General features: G+C 39.0%; 2 protein-coding genes across 2 annotated transcripts in view; one reads left to right on the forward strand and one right to left on the reverse strand.

The window, feature by feature from the left end:
• Positions 1-1,888: 1,888 nt before the first annotated feature.
• Positions 1,889-2,299, reverse strand: LOC111050271 (classical arabinogalactan protein 9-like). The gene has a single exon (XM_022336571.2). The coding sequence runs from the start codon at positions 2,297-2,299 to the stop codon at positions 1,889-1,891; it is 411 nt and encodes a 136-aa protein (XP_022192263.1).
• Positions 2,300-14,636: 12,337 nt separating this feature from the next.
• LOC120354705 (mucin-22-like) overlaps positions 14,637-17,778 on the forward strand; it is a 94,787-nt gene continuing 91,645 nt past the window's right edge. The window contains exon 1 of the mRNA XM_039442136.1: positions 14,637-14,830. The gene's annotated coding sequence lies outside the window, so the exon portion shown is untranslated. The remainder of the gene's footprint in view (positions 14,831-17,778) is intronic.

A 17,778-nucleotide genomic window follows, 5' to 3' on the forward strand; every position in this document is an offset into this window, starting at 1 on the left:
GCGCACTGTGGGCCATGCTTTTGCACTGCGTGCCGTGCTTGCGGACTGCTATTGCCGGGCTTTCGCCCTGCATGGCTGTGCTTTCCACTGCCTTACTTTGCCATGCTTGCGTACTGCTATTGCCGGGCTTTCGCCCTGCATGGCCGTGCTTTCACACTGCCTTACTTAGCCGTGCTTGCGCACTGCTATGTCCAGGCTTTTGCCCTGCGTGGCCGTGCTTCCGCACTGCTAAAGGAGGCCATGCTTCTGCACTGCAGGATGGAGTCGCTGTGCTTCCACACTGCAGGGAGACGCTATACTTCTATGCTACAAAGGGACGTCATGCTTCTGCTCTGCAAGAGTCGCCGTGCTTCCGCACTGCAGGATAGAGTCGCTGTGCTTACACACTGCAGGGAGACGCCGTGCTTCTGCACTGCAAAGGGGACACCATGCTTCCGCACTGCAAGAGTCGCCATGCTGCCGCAATGCTGAAGGAGGCCGTGCTTCCGCACTGCTCAAGGAGGCCGTGCTTCCGCACTGCTCAAGGAGGCCGTGCTTCTGCACTGCAGGATAGAGTCGCTGTGCTTCAGCACTGCAGGGAGATGCCATGCTTCCACACTGCAAAGGGGATGCTGTGCTTCCGCCCTGCAAGAGTCGCCGTGCTTCTGCACTGCTGAAGGAGGCCATGCTTTCGCACTGCAGGATAGAGTTGCCGTGTTTCCGCACTGTGGGGAGACGCCGTGCTCCTGCACTGCAAAGGGGACGCCGTGCTTCCACACTGCAAGAGTCGCCGTGCTTCCACACTGCAAGTGTCGCCATGCTTCCGCACAGCTGGAGGAGGCTGTGCTTCTGCACTGCAGGATTGAGTCGCCGTGCTTCTGCACTGCAGGGAGACACTGTGCTTCCGCACTGCAAAGGGAATGCCGTGCTTCCACACTGCAAGAGTCGCCATGCTTCCACACTGCAAGGAGACACTATACTTTAGGCTACAAAGGGATGCCGTGCTTCTGCACTGCTAGAGGACGACGTGCTTCCACACTGCAGGATAGAAGGGTAACACCGAACAGAGAAACACACAAAACACACAATACACAAAAACACAGAAACACAATAACATAAAAGGTGGAAAAGCACCTCCAACTGAGCTCTGAGAACTCAAGTCATCGCAGTGTGTAAATGCCCGCTGACTTGAAGGGAAGCTGGCCCCTGGTTTTACACTAGGAAACAGAGCTTGTGCCCTGCTGGAGGGCTGTGTTTGCACACAGCAAGGCATGAGGATTTTCGCCCCGACTGGACAGGCTGTGCTTGCACAATTCAGGATAACACAGTTAGGTAACACAGAACACAGAGCCGGGCTTACGCCCTGCGAGTCATGCTTTCGCACTGCGTGCCGTGTTTTCACACTGCCACGTTGCTTCTGCACCGTGAAGGTGTGTGTCTGCATAATGACAATCCAGACACCTACTGACCTATGTGTCATGTTTGCACACAATGTTTGGACGAGCTAGCAATCTGGCTGCAGTGTTTCCACACTGCTGAGGTCAAGCTCGCGCACTACCTTTGCCCTGGCCCTGCGGGGAGCCGTGCTTTCGCCCTGCATGGCCGTGCTTTCGCACTGCCTTACTTAGCCATGCTTGCGCACTGCTATGGCCAGGCCTTTCGCCCTGCGTGGCCATGCTTTCGCACTGCCTCACTTTGCCATGCTTGCGCACTGCTATGGCCGGCCTTTCACCCTGCATGGCCGTGCTTTCGCACTGCCTTCCTTTGCCGTGTGGCGCTTACAGCTTCACCCAAGCCCGATGTCCATCAGGAAGTCGCACCCTGATCCTTGGGTGACCTGAGCGAATGCGCTCCCCAGCGCAGAAAGATTGATGGGTCACCTTTTTCACAGAAGGACAGTCCCCAATCGTCACGAGGGTGAGGCCCCGTCTGCAGTCGGGCAGATAGGCGGTGGGAGTGGTGTTCCTTCTTCCTCCTCCTCGGAGGAAAGTTCCATCACCTCAGGCACTTCAGAATTAGCCGTGGCAGTTGGGTGAGGAGATGTCGGAGGTCGACGATAGGCAGCTGGGATCCTACTCGCAACCTCAGGAGGGCTGTGTGGTTTGGCGGAAGCTGCTCCCCAAGCCTCCATGAGGCCCCTCTCCTGAACCCAGCACGGGGTGGGGGGAGTTGGAGTTGCCGGCCATGTCGAGGTGCAGGGTGGGGTTGAGGGCTGCACGACTTCCTCGGGAGTCCCGTACGCTGGAGAGATTGAGGAATCACCTCCTATCCCTTCCAGGAGGGCATCCTCATCCTCCATTGGAACTACAGGTACCTCCATCATGGAATCTGCGGCAGTGTAAGTTGAGGGAAGGTGTACCTCAGCTCTGACAGGGTCGACAGGGGTCTCAGAAGAGGAGAGGTTTACTGTGACCACCACACCTCAGTCGCGGCCTGTCCGCAAAGTAGGGAAGACCTCAAACAGTTCGCTCGAGGCGGCCTCCACCAAAGCATCAACTGGAGGGGTTTGTTGTTGAAGCAGCCGAAGAAGTTGTTGACCGATTATCCACTCAGCTTGACACCGGGTCAGCCCCCCTCGGACGTGCTGGAAGCACCGAACGTCCCACCCCTGGATATGTCGAAGCCTCTTCACTTGGCAAAACTTTGCCATGACGGCATGGACCGCGTCATAATCTTTGGGTGTGGTCCGGTGTCCTGGGTCGAGGATGGTAGTGACCGCCTCTTTCCTGTTCACTACTGCGAGGGTGATGCCTCCTCGCCATATCAAAGGAAAACCCAGGAGGGTATCCCTCCTCATATTCTTCCGCACCTCCCTTAGTCCTTCCGGGGAGCGCCCCACATGCCAGGTGCGGAGAGCCTGGAACGGCATTAACCTCCCCTTGTCACTCAGGGAAAGCTGTTCCATCACGCAGAGTATCTCGTCGGTAAATGAGGTGCTGAAAGATGGCATCTTCCTCAGGATAAATTGAAGGAACACAAGAAGAATACCGAGAAGAAGGTGGTAAGAGAAATGAATGGCACTGGGGAATGAGGACGCCAACTATGGCAGAAAACGATTTTGAAGAAAAACAAACACAAGTCGATTAGAGAAAAATACAGTAGGAAATAAAGCGGAGATTGAATGAGAAGCAGAAGAAGTATCGGTACTGAGACAGGAGACTAAACAGAAATAATCTTGAATCACAAAGTCAAATATGCTGTTCCACAAGAGCTGGGAAACTTGATGTCCTCTGGATGGAGGCTAACAACAGACTGACAGAGTCGAGTCAGAGAAGCAACAATAAACTGGAGAAAAACAGGAATAATCTGGAATTATCGACTTGAATAAACTGAAATTGCAAGATTACTGCAATTCGACTACTGCAATACCAATACAGACCAAGTAATCTTCTAAACCGAGATGGAATTAAATGAATTGAAATAATGAAGATTTTATTTCAACTTATTACTGGCCCTCAGATCCTTTTCAATTTCAAAATAATATTGGAGAGATCGAATCATATTTGAAACCAACAAAGTACAACTGTAGTACATCATGACTCCCAATCAAATGCAACTTATTCAATTACTATGAATAATCCATTGCAACATAATTGACTTATATCCCGCAGAATACCCCTAACACCTGTTATTTACTGCATTGTAATTTACTAATTACCCCGGATCAAGGCAATTATCACCGGTTTCATTCTATGATTATAAAAAAATTGCATGGTTGCCTGTAAAGTCGGTATATGGGCAAAAGTTTTATGTTACAACGACTTGAGTGGTAAAATAATTTTAATGTGAATATTCATTTGTATAGTAGGAAGAAGGATGAAATAATAGTAACAATTTAAAACATTTATTTATACAAAGAATTATATTTAAAACATTAATTTATACAAAGAATCTCGCACTGAACCACAACATTGTGATTACTACAACATAACCTATTCACTTATGCATGATTATGTGATTATGCATTATTGTGGTTACTACAACATAACCTATTCACTTATTCACCTAAGCAGGCGCAGTCGCAGGAGATTGCTTGCGGCGCCTGCGCAGGTTGACTGCTCCGTTTCACTCTCTCTCCAGGTGAATGCCTTTGGATTGCTGCTGCATTGCTCGCCACTGCTCCTAATCGTGCTCTTTCCAGACGACCGTGAACTGAAACGAACACTCTCACTCGCTCTCATTGTGAGTGCATAACGTGGGAATGTAACGCAGTTTCTTGAAGTGTCACCAGGCAAACCAATTTATAAGACGTTGTCACGTCAATAAATATTTAAACCATAACCTCATGGGTAAATAATATAATTCATATTCGACTGACAAATGATTTTCCCCAATGACATAAATCGTAATATAGTTCACAGGCTACAACTGACGACTTGAAAAATAAAATATTACATATTCCATCTCTTTAACCTGTGCTTGGTAAGGGCAATTGGATTAGAAGTTCAAAGATGGCAAAGGGGCAATCTTATTGGAGATGGAAGAAAAGAGTAACAAGATTTTTCCGACTTACCAGATGAAGCCCAGAGACTAATTATCTGAATAAATAAACCGAAATGGTTGAGTTGCCACTCAGCTTAATTTTGACTCTGATTAACCAGGACAAATTACTCGGAAATTTGTTATTATTTTGCTACCTTTTTAAATAGGCCTAATATCAATGTATTTCTCTTAGACAAGAAATATTCCAACCTCCAACAATATGACTAGTTTCAACTAGTGCCAATGCTATTAACTATCTTGAACCCTATAATTAAATGTGAACTATATCTCAAAACGTATCCTCTTCAACCTTGACGCTATTTACCCCTTCTGGCCACTCACCTTATTGCTGATGTTGGATTACCCTTCCTCGGTACTCCATCAGCCGAGTGGGTAGCGTCACCCGGCTTACGTGATTCCTCCTATCGTCGCCGTCCCCCTCTGCACCGGCTCCTCCATCGTTGCCGTCTCGGCCGTCACGGCCGACTCCTATACCGCCGCCGTCTCCTCCATCCTCGACCTCTTCGTCCTCGGGAAGGGGCGGCAAGATCTTGATATCTTTCACGTAAACAGTCAGCCTCTTACCGGCAGCTCCCTTTAACAGCACTACTGAAGCGCTCAACATTTTCTCTACCTCATAAGGCCCAGAAAATTTCGGAGCTAACTTAGCCACAAACTGGTTCACTCCGGATGAAAGATGATAATCCCTCTTATACACCAACTGGCCCGTCCTTAGTTCCAGCGGTCTCCGCCTAAGATTATAATACCTCCTGGTATTATTATAGGCCTCGTTTAGATTATCTAAAACGAGTTTCTGTGCACGCTTCAGCACTTGCAGCCTTCTCAGCTGGGCTGCTCGACTCGTGCCTCCATCCTCCTGTCTGGGATCGCCTTCCTCCTTGCAGCAAGCATCTCCTGGTGCTCTCAATTCCCTTCCGAAGTTGAGACCTGCACGTACCCAAGGTTGCTGCAAAAATAACATCAATGGGCAGGTCATTCAAGAGTCTTGAAGCCGTGACCGTAAATGAGTTATTATACATAACTGTGCGGTGATGAGGTATTTGAAGGAAGTACTCGTGCTGTCGCGTGTTCCTGCTGTCAACATGAGCTAGGAGTGTAAATCTTTCCTTCAAATACCGAGAACCTCTCCCCTTGACAATCAGCTGATAAACAAGACTCATCATGAAGTAATGTCTCCTCTCCTTCAACTTCAACCAATTCAGCCTACTATAATATGGCGTGATATGGTCATCTCTTCTCGTTATCCTATACTATTAAACGAGCAATTTCTGTTTATATGTTTAGATGTTTGGATGTTTAGATGTTTATAAGTTTGTATTTCACCGTATCTCGAAAAAGGGCTCGAATGATTCTCACGAAATTCAGAACATAGTAGGTTTATATATAAAGATTCGATTGCACTAGGTCTCATCCCTGGAAAAACTCGCCCAAGGACATTAAAAGGATGATTCATCCTTGGAAGAACAGATTTCGTCCTCTGTCGATAACAGAAGATGCTGTGCCTGTGTGGGAGATCAGCTGTGTAATCATTCAAACAGCTTACCGTATCTCGCGAGAAATATTATCTAGAAATTTTAATAGACTCTATCAAAATAATCTGATTTGTTGACATGACATGGTTTATCACTCTAAATTAGAGTATATCATAATATTCAAAGTTAATCATTATTTTACAGTTTTAAGTGATTAGTGAGTGTTATTTCGTTATTCAATTTGGTTTGTAAACAATCTAAATTAGAACTTTTCTGTTTTTAAATATTTTGACTGAAAATTGGACCTGGATTCAAGTGTATGAAACATAACCTACTTTTTGGACCATTAAGTATAAATAGTGTATAGTGTATAAAGACCATATAATAGATCACTAAATACATTGTGTATAAATCAAAATTCGGGGTGAAACAGTTTTGGGCTGTGCCTGTTTGTCCTTCCCCAATCATTTTGAAAAATTGTGCTCTGTTTATCAATAAATAAATAACGAGCGAAGCTCGGTGCCCCGATATTGTCATTATAAACGATGCTGCAGTAATCTGCTGTCTTGTGTGTTTTTAATAAATTTAATTGAAAAAAATTGAAAAAAATCAATGATAGGAATTACCAAGCTCTGTACAAGTGAAACACGGAGGTGGGTTGGAAGGAAATTATCCAACCGCTTCAATTATTTATTGGTGCATTGTGGCAGACACTCGTTTTGTCAGTTCACCAATCTGATTTGACCAATTCAAGTTTTCATCCAGCTGTATGCCCAAAACTTTCACACAACTTTAAAATTGCAGAGCATGATTGGCCAGCATTACTCGAGGCAGTGCATTAAAAAATCTATCTGGTTATACAACCGACCATAAGCGATAATGATGCTTTTGCATTTATTTGCATTGAGTCTCAAGCAGTGCACATTAGCCCAAACCATCAAATTCTGAATGTTAACATTCATCGCAGCAAGTGAGTCAGCAGCACTGTCGGAAGGAAAGTGATTGTAACACACAAGGTCATCAGCATAAATATCTTATGATATGTCATGACAAATTAGAGGGAGATTATTCATTAATATAAATTAAAGGGAGAGAGAGAGTGAGTGAGATTGATTAATTGATTGATTGAGTACTTTATTTATGTAGATTACAATATATACTGGCTTATACACTTATATACAATAGCTTACAATACAGCAAAATTATAGATGAATTTCCATAATATAGACTAAGAAAATAATTATTGAACTGTATATGATATGAAAAAGTAATTTGTAATATAATAACTGTAGATAATTATATTGTTATGCATCTACGGTACATAAATTGGCGGAGCTTTGGACATATCAATGTCCATTCTTCGGAAAGAATATTAAAAATATCCTCCCCACTAACTCTCTACCAAAACGTTAATTTAATTAATTAAACTAAGGATTTATTTATTAATGGAAATATTGTAAAATTTTCAATTAATATAAATATTTAAGAGAAAAAAAACAGAAAATTTATAGAGTAAAATAATTATATAGGTGGATAAGATCAAATTATTGATTAATAAAATGAAGTAGGCTGAAAGTAGATCAGGGTAATCAACTTTCAGTAATATACAGCAGTATGCAGTGGATAATTAAAATAACATGAGTTTATATATTATATAATTATAAAATAATTATATAAATAAAAATATAATATAAATATAAATATATATGATATATTTATATATATTTATTCATTTTATTAATCAATAATTTGATCTTATCTACCTATATAATTATTTCACTCTATAAATTTTCTGTTTTTTTTTATATATACAATTCATTCTATAACAGGTTTAAAGGTTTGTATTTGTGGGATAGGTGGGGGATGGTTGTCATGTGATCGTTCTAGGGCCAGACAGTTTCAGTCATTTGTTCCAAAAGATGTTTTTTTAAAATCAGGATGAAGCTCGCTTGGCTCTCGATGGACCTGATAGAAACAGGAAGTGCATTCCATGCACAACAGGCACTGACTAAGAAGGATTTTGTGGAAATAGTAGTTCGATGATTGGGTATCCTTAAAGTACTTTCTCCGGTTCTAGTATGTGAAGCATCTATCCTCCTACCTTCAGAGACAAATTTGAAATCATCTTTAAAATAGTTCGGATTACCGTATTTCAATATATCTCTAACAAGCTTGACTATTCGAAAAAGCCTTTGATCGGGAAGCTTTAATGTTGAACTAGCAATGTGGGTTGGGGTGATATGATCATGGCGTTGGAGAGAGTAGACGAAACGTAGACAATAATTTTGGGCAACGCTGTAGTTTATCATTCAGAGTGACTTGCATATAATTAAGAGCAGAATTACAATACATTAAATGTGGGAAGATGAGAGATTGAACCAATAATAATTTAATGTTTCTAGAGAGAATATCATGCATTTTCTTTAATGCATGCATGGCTGAGAATACCTTTTCACAAGTTTTGTTCACTTGTTCTGACCAGTCAAGAGTATTATTCATATTAATGCCTAAATTTTTAACTGAGCTACAGTAAGGAATGTCATTACCATCTACACTAATTTTGTGAATCGATTCAAGGTCAATATTGTTTATAAGACGAGAATATCCGATTATAATGGGTTGTGTTTTGATGGGATTAAGCTTGAGGCCATTTTTCTTTGTCCATTCCACTATCGAATTGATATCCTGATTCATTATTCCAACTGTTTCATTATTTTTTGTTATGGGACAGCTTAAATAGATTTGAAGGTCGTCTGCATAAGTATGGAAACTGGAGAATTTGATAATGGAAGAAAGGTCATTAGCATACAAAGTGAAGAGGAGAGGGCCTAAAATTGAACCTTGTGGTACTCCATGCATAACGTTTTTCCAAGTAGACTTTTTGTCACCGACAGATACACATTGTTTCCTACCTAATAGATAGGATTTAAACCAAACTAACGAGTTGTGACTGAAACCAAGAATAGCCAACTTATTCAGAAGGACTGTATGATCAACAGTATCAAATGCTTTAGAAAAATCAAATAGGGTGAGGATGGTGCATTTTCTTTGGTCCATAGCTGACCTTATATCATCAGTGACACGAAGCAGAGCTGTCTCAGTTGAATGGAATTTTCTAAAGCCTGATTGAAAGTTATGAAGCTTACTATTGTTGTCTAGAAATTTTACAACTTGAGCATGAATGAGTCTTTCTAGCACTTTGGACAATGCAGGTAAAATACTGATTGGTCTAAAATCCTCAACTTTATTGGGTGATGGAACTTTATTTAGAGGGCGAACCAGAGCAAACTTCCAGTTTTCAGGGAAATCGCCTTCTTCAAGTGACTTGTTGAAAATGTATGTAATGGTTGGTAAAACAGCAAATAACATCTTCTTGATAAATTTAATAGGAATTTTGTCTACACCCATAGCATTACTATGAATACGTTGAATTGCTCTGAAAGTGTCTTCTTCTGAGATTGGATGGAAATGAAATTGATCAGTAATTGGCAAATCTAAGTTTGTAACCTGCTCTTCAAGATCATCGATATGATTAGCAATGACAACTTCGTCGCGTTGGTTAGAGTGTGAAACGAAATGGTCATCTATATTGTTCAATGGTAAGTCAATTAGTGGATTCGATTTCTGTTTGCCAAGCCCGAATTATTTTATTCCCTGCCAAAGTGATTTAGAGTCTTGTCTATTGTTTGTCATAAACAAATTCAAGTACCTAATCTTTGAGTTCCGTAATTCCTGTTTAACTCTATTTCTAAGGCTCCTATACTCTATCAAATTGTCCAAGTCAAATGTATTTTTAAATTTTCTATGTGCTTTGTCTCTACGTCCCATCATCTTAAGTATGTCTTCAGTCATCCACGGTACTCGTCGTTTTCTATTAATCCTCCTTGTCACATAAGGTGCATTGCATGTTTGTCATACAAAGTCCAATTCTCGTAAGTCTTGACCATGTCATCAACTGAGGGTAACTCTTCAATTTGATGCCATGGAGTCTGAGCCACATCAGTCAGGAAGGCGGCTTCATCAAAGTTTTTGAAGTCTCTATAAGTGATAATTTTCTGTTCTGGCTTAGGTATCTTATGGGAAAGTACACAGTAGATCAAATCATGTCCAGAAATAGCTGGGACTGGGATTTGGCCTGCTTGAACAACCTTGTTAGGATCACTAACAATGAGAAGGTCAATGAGTGTGTCAGATTCATTAGTATGATGAGTTGGATCGAGAGGTAAAATAGTCATGTTTAGGCATTGGAAAATAGTAGTCAGTTGAAAGTAGTCAAAGTTACGATTTGTCATGTTCAAGTCGGTGTTCATATCCCTCATAACTAGTATACGGCTATAACAAGGCATAAGAGAAAGCAAGGCATTTTCGAAATCTGTAAAATGACCTATTTTTGGTGGGCGATAACAGATACCAATGAGTAATTTATCTGTACTAGATAAGGATAATTCAAGTAGCATAAACTCTGGTCTGGAACAATACTCTTGTTTAGATGTGATTAAAACTTTTGTTTTGATACCATCTTTCACATAAATTGCTACACCCCCACAAGCTTTATTTAATCTATCATTCCGGAAAAGATTATATCCAGGTAATGCAACAAAATTTGATGAAATACTAGGCTTCAAAAATGATTCGGAAATTCCAATTATATTGAAGTCCTGAAAACGGAAGATTGCTCTGAGTTTATCAATGTGGCAGCTGAGGGATTGGACGTTAAGGTGAGCAGACTTCAAAAGTTTTTTGGAAGAGTGGAGCTTATTTGCTAGAAACATACCTGCGTCATTATTACTATTATTGAAATAATCATACCTACTTGAGGGCGAGCGAGCTGACATGTCAGTGAAAGGCATCATGGAAGCAGCAGACCAATCGTGAACCAACCTCAGAACGACACATGACAGGGAAAATGGGGATGAAACTGATAAAACTTAACCTAAATGAAAAAGTCTCTTGATTCGAGTGCATCCTGTATGCCTTGACAGAGAGAGAGAGACAGACTTGAGAGATAGAGAGAAAGAGTGAGTGAGTGCGTGAGAGGGAAGTTGAAAAGAAATAAAGGAAAAAGCCATTGTTGAAGGTGATCTATCGTACATTGATTATGCCTCGAGATTGGAAAAGACGGCTAGATTCTATTACACGGTGATGGAACATTCTATAATGGAACTATGCCATCTCCTGTGGATCAACACGTGTCGTGCCCATGTAGAGCATTGACCCATGTTCCTATAGGTTCATTGGTTTATAGGTCCATTCAAGTAATAGACCTACTGACGCCACAGTTCTTATCAACAAAGATATTTTCCAATGCAGGAAAATAAGTCCCGTTTGCACAAAAGTCGAATAAATTTTAACCGTGATTAACTTTATGAGAACCAATCAGAAAAGGCTTTTTTGAAAAGACGGCTTTTCTAATTGGTTCTCTTGGAATTAATCACGGTTAAAATTTAACCGGCTTTTTGTGCAATCGGTCCTAAAGCCTGGTTTTCATTAGTAGTTAGTGGTAGAGTTCCCTGGGCAAGTACTATCTTGTGAACTCAACCAATGAAAACGTTTATGTTAGAGTACTAGTTTTTTGTAGAGTAGAGTGGTATAGCATCGTGGGATAGTACTCTACCACTTGCCTTCCCCCACCAACGCTTCTTACTCTAATCTACCACTACTATGCTAATGAAAACAGTTTCGAGCTAGTAGAGTCAGTAGTCTAATTTCATTTTCTTCATATTTCTTTCATTTTCTATGAATTGTAACATGTATCGATTTCGGTAATAAAAAGTTTCATTGCCAAAATCGATACATGTTACAATTCATAATAGATAAATTATAAAATCAATCTATTAATTCCTTAGAAATAATTCGATAACGGAGATCAAATTTGAAGAAAATTTAAACAAAACAATAACCGTAGTTATCTCTGCAAGCAAAAGATCAGCCGCATATATCAATGATTTTTGTAAAACTTTTGTGGCTGAATGGCGATAATGAATGTTCCATTTATTGACATTTTAAAATTAGTTGTGTTCACTAGACAACACACTTCACCTACTATTCTCATTTGTAGTGAAAACAGTTACTCGACCATGTGAGTAGAGTAGAGTTAGTATGCCAGTTACTCGACCAGTAACTCTACTAGTGAAAACCAGGCTTCAGTCTCTCAAAAATAATCGTTCTCACGATTGCGTTTCTCACACACGCAAAGACACACACGCATTTCGTTTGTGTGGGTGAAATAGCTGCGATAAGCAGTCCACGTGTTCGACATGTTGCGACTTGTTTTGCTTGCAAGGCTGAGTCAAGGTCAACTATCTTTCCAATTTTCCGAACAATCCATTCCGCATTAGAACTTTTTGTTGGGGAGAGTTTTTGAAACATTATCATAACCCACACAACGAAAATGAGCCATGATAGCGAAATTCTGATTACAGATACAGATTCAGCGTTTAATAGTACTTGCCTACGGCACGTATTTCAAGGAGAATAAAAAAATTTAATTTGGAAAAAATATGTTTTCAAACCACAAGAAATCTCAAAAAACTATTGCCGGCAGGCTTGGTCTAGTCTCTAGTCCTTGTATTATTGTATTGTATTATATTTTGTATTATTGTATACAGAGTGAGTCATATGTATGGGAACCCTTCAATAAGTTGGAGACTGTTGTAGATATAATACTGTAACTTCCAGGATAAGTTATTGACCAAATACTCTACCTTTTGACGTACAACTGGATTTTAACCCCTCATAAGGGGGTGACTTAGGGGTTATAACTCGAATATTTTAAATGTAAACACCCATTGTGTGATACATCATTTTTAAGGCATTTTTAAAACAAGAAAGATGGCATCGATGGAAATGTTCTATGATACTTGTATTAAGAATGGCGGCTGATTGAAGTTTTAGTTTTTAAAGAAATAAAGGGTTGTAACTCAAATATTTTGAATGTAAACACCCATTGTGTGATACATCATTTTAAAGACCTTTTCAAAACGAGAATGATGACATCAATGAAAATGTTCTATGATAATTTTTTCCAAAATGGCGGCTGATTGATCTTTATCAATTAGGCTACATTCTTTGAAAACTAAAACTTCAATCAGCCGCCATTTTAATACAAGTATCATAGAACATTTACATCGATGCCATCTTTCTTGCTTTAAAAAGGCCTTTAAAATGATGTACCACACAATGGGTGTTCACATTTAATATATTCGAGTTACAACTCTTAAATTACCCTCTTATGAGGGGTTGAAATTCAGTTGTACGTCAAAAGGTAGAGTATTTGAGCAATAGCTTATCCTGAAAGTTACAGTTATATATCTATAACAGTCTCCAACTTATTGGAGGGTTCCCATACAAATGACTCACTCTCTATATTTTGTGTGTGTAGATGATCAAATAAAATAAAAGTATCGGGGACCGAGCTTCGCTCTGGAGTACAAAAGCATAGAAAGTTTATTAGAAAGAAGAAATTATAATAAAATTCATAGTTCATACAGAAATGTTCTATCTAATCACAGTAAATTGAGATTAATTCCCAGAGAAATGCATAAATTTCCCTCACAAAGACCCGGTTGCACAAAAGCCGGTTAAATTTTAATCCTGATAAATTTCACGTGAACCAAATCAGAGAAGACCATTTCAAAAAGATGGATCTACTGGAATTTATCGGGATTGAAAATAATCCGGCTTTTTTGCAACCGGCACTAAGTACCTGATTGAATGATTACAAAAGTTCAACAGCTGAGTCATAATTTTGACACAGTCCCACACACATGAACTCCCTCACTCACTTCCATCATCAACAGACGACAAAATAATTATTATCAGCTGTTTTTCCAAGGATTAATAATAATAATTATCCTTTTAATGTCCATCAGCGAGTTTTCCCAGGGATGAGACCTAGTGCAATCAAATTTTTATATTATAAACCTACTATGTTCTGAATTTCGTGAGATTCGTAAGAGCCGTTTTCGAGATCCGGTGAAATACAAACATATAAACAGAAATTGCTCGTTTAATAGTATAGGATATTTGATAATGCTTAATATTTGTAATGTAGTATTGCCGATAGAGCCTACACTTGAAGGCTATAGGATTTGTGTATTTGTATTATTGTATATTGATTCCTTGCAGGCAGGTAACCTTCAGTTCTATTCCCCTATTTCTATCCATTCTGGTTCCGTTATACCAGCACACCCTTACCTGCATAGTGTTTCCATCCCTCTCATCACATACATCCCTTCTTTGTCTCATTGTCTACCCTCCCACTCTATTTCCTGTTTTTGGCAACTTTCACCTCCCACGAATAGCATGTATTATGCCTTCGCCTTCCATGAGGCAGTTTAGTTAGAACATTCTACCAATGAACACGTGCCCAACTGCAACGCGACACACCACAAATTTCCTACAGCTGGCCTGCCAAATTTGTGGTTATTCGTGGTTTAATTTGTTTAAAGTTTTTTTTGGAGTCAGAAGTTACATTCCGGTCTCAGCTGTGTAGTTTAATAGTGTTACCATCTGTATATTCATACATCTACATGTAATAAAGTTAAAATTTAAAATTCGTATAGTTGCTAATCTCATTAAAGTGTTTAAAAATAAACGAAGAATTCTAAAATTGCTGAAACGTACCGGTATGAGATAGATAAGTGATAGAATAGTTAACTGAGCGATGTAAAGAGGAGAGTGGGGGAAGTTGGGAAGAAAATAAATCCAATAATTGAGAATGTAATTCTTGAACAGTGACAGTGATAGCACAGTATACATATTCAGCATACCTATTCTGTGGTGATAGGCCTACGTACTCTGAGCGATAATAAATTAATGATTAATCATACATCGCAGTAAGAATCTTCAAGCTGAACCTTTTAGCAGTGGTTTCGGTAAGTTTTCAAATTCATGTTCATAGTTGTTCCAAGGTTATATCATAGAAAAATTAGATGGTAAACAAGTAAGACGAGTTAAATTTGTGGTTATATCATAGGATCAAGTTGTAAATCGAGCATTTCCCTTGAAGTTTTTATAAAATAACGATTAAGCCTTGATCAAAACTTTTTGAAAATTACTCACTTTTGATAAAGAGATCTTTTACTGGGTAGTCATCGACAGGTTGTAATCTTAGTCAAAGTAGGTAGTCATTTTTCAGGAAAAAGCCCCTAAATAATTTTTCTCGTCGGATCTATAATATAGAATTCCATTCCAAAACCTGCTTAGTCAATTTTTTCCAATTTCTGTTTTCAGGTAATATCTCATCAAAACATATGACTTCATCATTTGCTAGTGTATTTCTTACCAAAACCTGCTTCTTAAAGCTGTAATCACCATTCAAAAATTATTTTTTTTCCAAAACCTGTCAAGTCAACTAGTCGTTTTTCCAATCCATGCTATCTTTCTGCGCATGCGCAGTTTTATTTCTACAAAAATGGTTAGATAAATTGAATAACAACTTTGAAAATAATACATATTAATCTTCTGATGATGAATTAACTTCCAGTGAGAATTCAGTGGCACAGAGCATACAGTTTTTCCCAATTCGCCAACAAATTAGAGTTTTGCTTTAGCAGGTTTTGGAATGGAGCTCTTCATGTATGTTGGGGCGCTGAATTTTGGTGAAGCTGCCCTCTGGCGTGTCAGTAAATTTCAGATTCAAATTCAGCGCCCCGAAATACATATAAAACCGATGAGAAAAATTATTTCGGGGCTGTTTCCTGAAAAATTACCATTTAACTGGACTACTGGGTAAGTGGCATTCTGAGAGCTGTTTCTTCACGTCTGTTGTTTAATGTCTATGTGGAAGGTTAGAGTAGCAATTTTGGTGTATTGTTTTGGTTAGTTGTCTAATGTGTATTGGGGTTGTAATCGAAAAGGATGTGAGATTTGAAATTGGTATGTTCATTTATTGGCCTGAACGTTTTTCCTTCGAACGTATCTAGCGTAATCGTATAACTTTTCAGTCATGATGATTAATCATTGCATTATCATCATGCTGAGTAATCCTGTTGGCAGCTGGGACTCTTACAACTTAGCTAAACTAAGATAGATTGAGTTGATCGAGTGAATAGAATTAAAACTTGAATCGGTTCCTAATGTAATAATTCTTTAGGGAATTAGTTATTTTTTGTTTACAATAACCAGCAGTTCATTGGTTACTCATTCGTCGTTTGTGTGGTTAGAACTGTAGCCTACTGATAGGTAGGTTAGAATTTGAATTACAGTTAAAGAATTACACTTTGAATTTCTGATTTGTTCGATAGATTGAACTACCTCAAACTTCGAAGTTTTTTTTAGATTTTCAAATTATAAATAATTTTTAAGCCACATATCACATTGAAACAAGCTGGAAGAAAGAGTGGAATAGACGAATGGAGTGATAGTTGACAAACCTGACATTTAAAGAAGATTCATCAGAAAAGTATTGAGACGTGAGATGTCAATAATTAAAGTTCAAGTAAATGACTATATGTGGCTTTTTATTTTGTCTTTGTTTGGTAAAAACTATACAGAGTGTTTCTGAAACAAACCGACAAACTTGGTGAGGTTTTTCCTTGCATCAAAATAAAGAAAAATTGTCTAGTAAATATGGGTCCTAAAAATGCTTTATTACTGAGATAATGGAGGAGGATTTCAGTTTTTCCTCAAATTTTCATCATTATAATTTTGTGGCTACCTTATCACCTGACAAACCCCCAACAACTCCCCCACAGGTCCCGTTATCAGTACCTCAAAATCTGGTCACCTTAACTATACTATACTTTTGACGTGAACTATTACTGACTCAATATACACAGATTAACTTCAAACTGTTAGCATTGATTGAATGGAAAGCTGAGTAAGGAATGCTGACAAAAATTAAAATTTATTTGAATTTGAAGATACAGTTTGAAGATAATCTCACTGTTTCACAAATCTCTTATCTTAAACTCACTGCTTGCTATTTGAGAACTTAAGAACTATAATGAGGTCCAAGTTATAATGGCAGTGTTTGATTAGCAATGGTATTGCTATCCTTGTCTATCATTCAACAGAGCGGATAGCGCTATCTCTTTCTCGCTTTGCTCTGTTGCCAGATCGTCTGTTAACAATGTAGGATTAATAATTAATTAACAAAATATACCATCTTCATGAATTGATAGTAAACATCGATTAAAATAGATAAATAAATTATGAAAATTCATCATAAAATTATTGAAAAATGGATAGCGCTATCTCTTTCTCGCTTTGCTCTGTTGCCAGATCGTCTGTTAACAATGTAGGATTAATAAATTATTAACAAAATATTACATCTTAATTATGAAATTATTGGAAAAAGTAATAAAATATAATTGATTATTTCAAACGAGAATGAACAGTTAACACATCAATAAACCTTCATCAGCTACCGTCTATAGAAGGCATTGACAAGACAGATAGATGATCGGCAACGTTGTTCTCCTATCTTTCTCCACTGTTATTATAACGTGGACCACCTCACTATAGAATCTTGCATTGAATCAGATATTATTAAATACTGTATCATTAAATACTGATTTCGGTAAATTTATCAGTCTTATCAACTAAAACCTGAATTCAATAGTCGTTGGTAGAATAATATAAAAATAAAAGAATAGGTGAGTGAGGTGTAATATTGCTAGATACCACGCCACTTGCTACAGCTTTAGTCGTGTTGCTATCACCCATCAATGAACACATAATTCAAATCTGTATTCTGGGAAAGAGCAGCTGATATTGTTGCGTTGCTATAACCAGGTAGATAGCCTTCTAGCCTAACCTCTCAACTTGGAAAGTTGTTGTAATCATGTTCCTCAATCAATCTACAAAATTATTGTCAACT

The sequence above is a fragment of the Nilaparvata lugens genome, chromosome X (genome assembly GCF_014356525.2).
Source record: "Nilaparvata lugens isolate BPH chromosome X, ASM1435652v1, whole genome shotgun sequence".
Taxonomy (NCBI): Eukaryota; Metazoa; Arthropoda; class Insecta; order Hemiptera; family Delphacidae; genus Nilaparvata; species Nilaparvata lugens.

Excerpts from the sequence above, each read along its gene's own strand:
- LOC111050271 (XM_022336571.2), bottom strand. The coding sequence starts at position 2,299 with ATGGAGGTACCTGTAGTTCCAATGGAGGATGAGGATGCCCTCCTGGAA.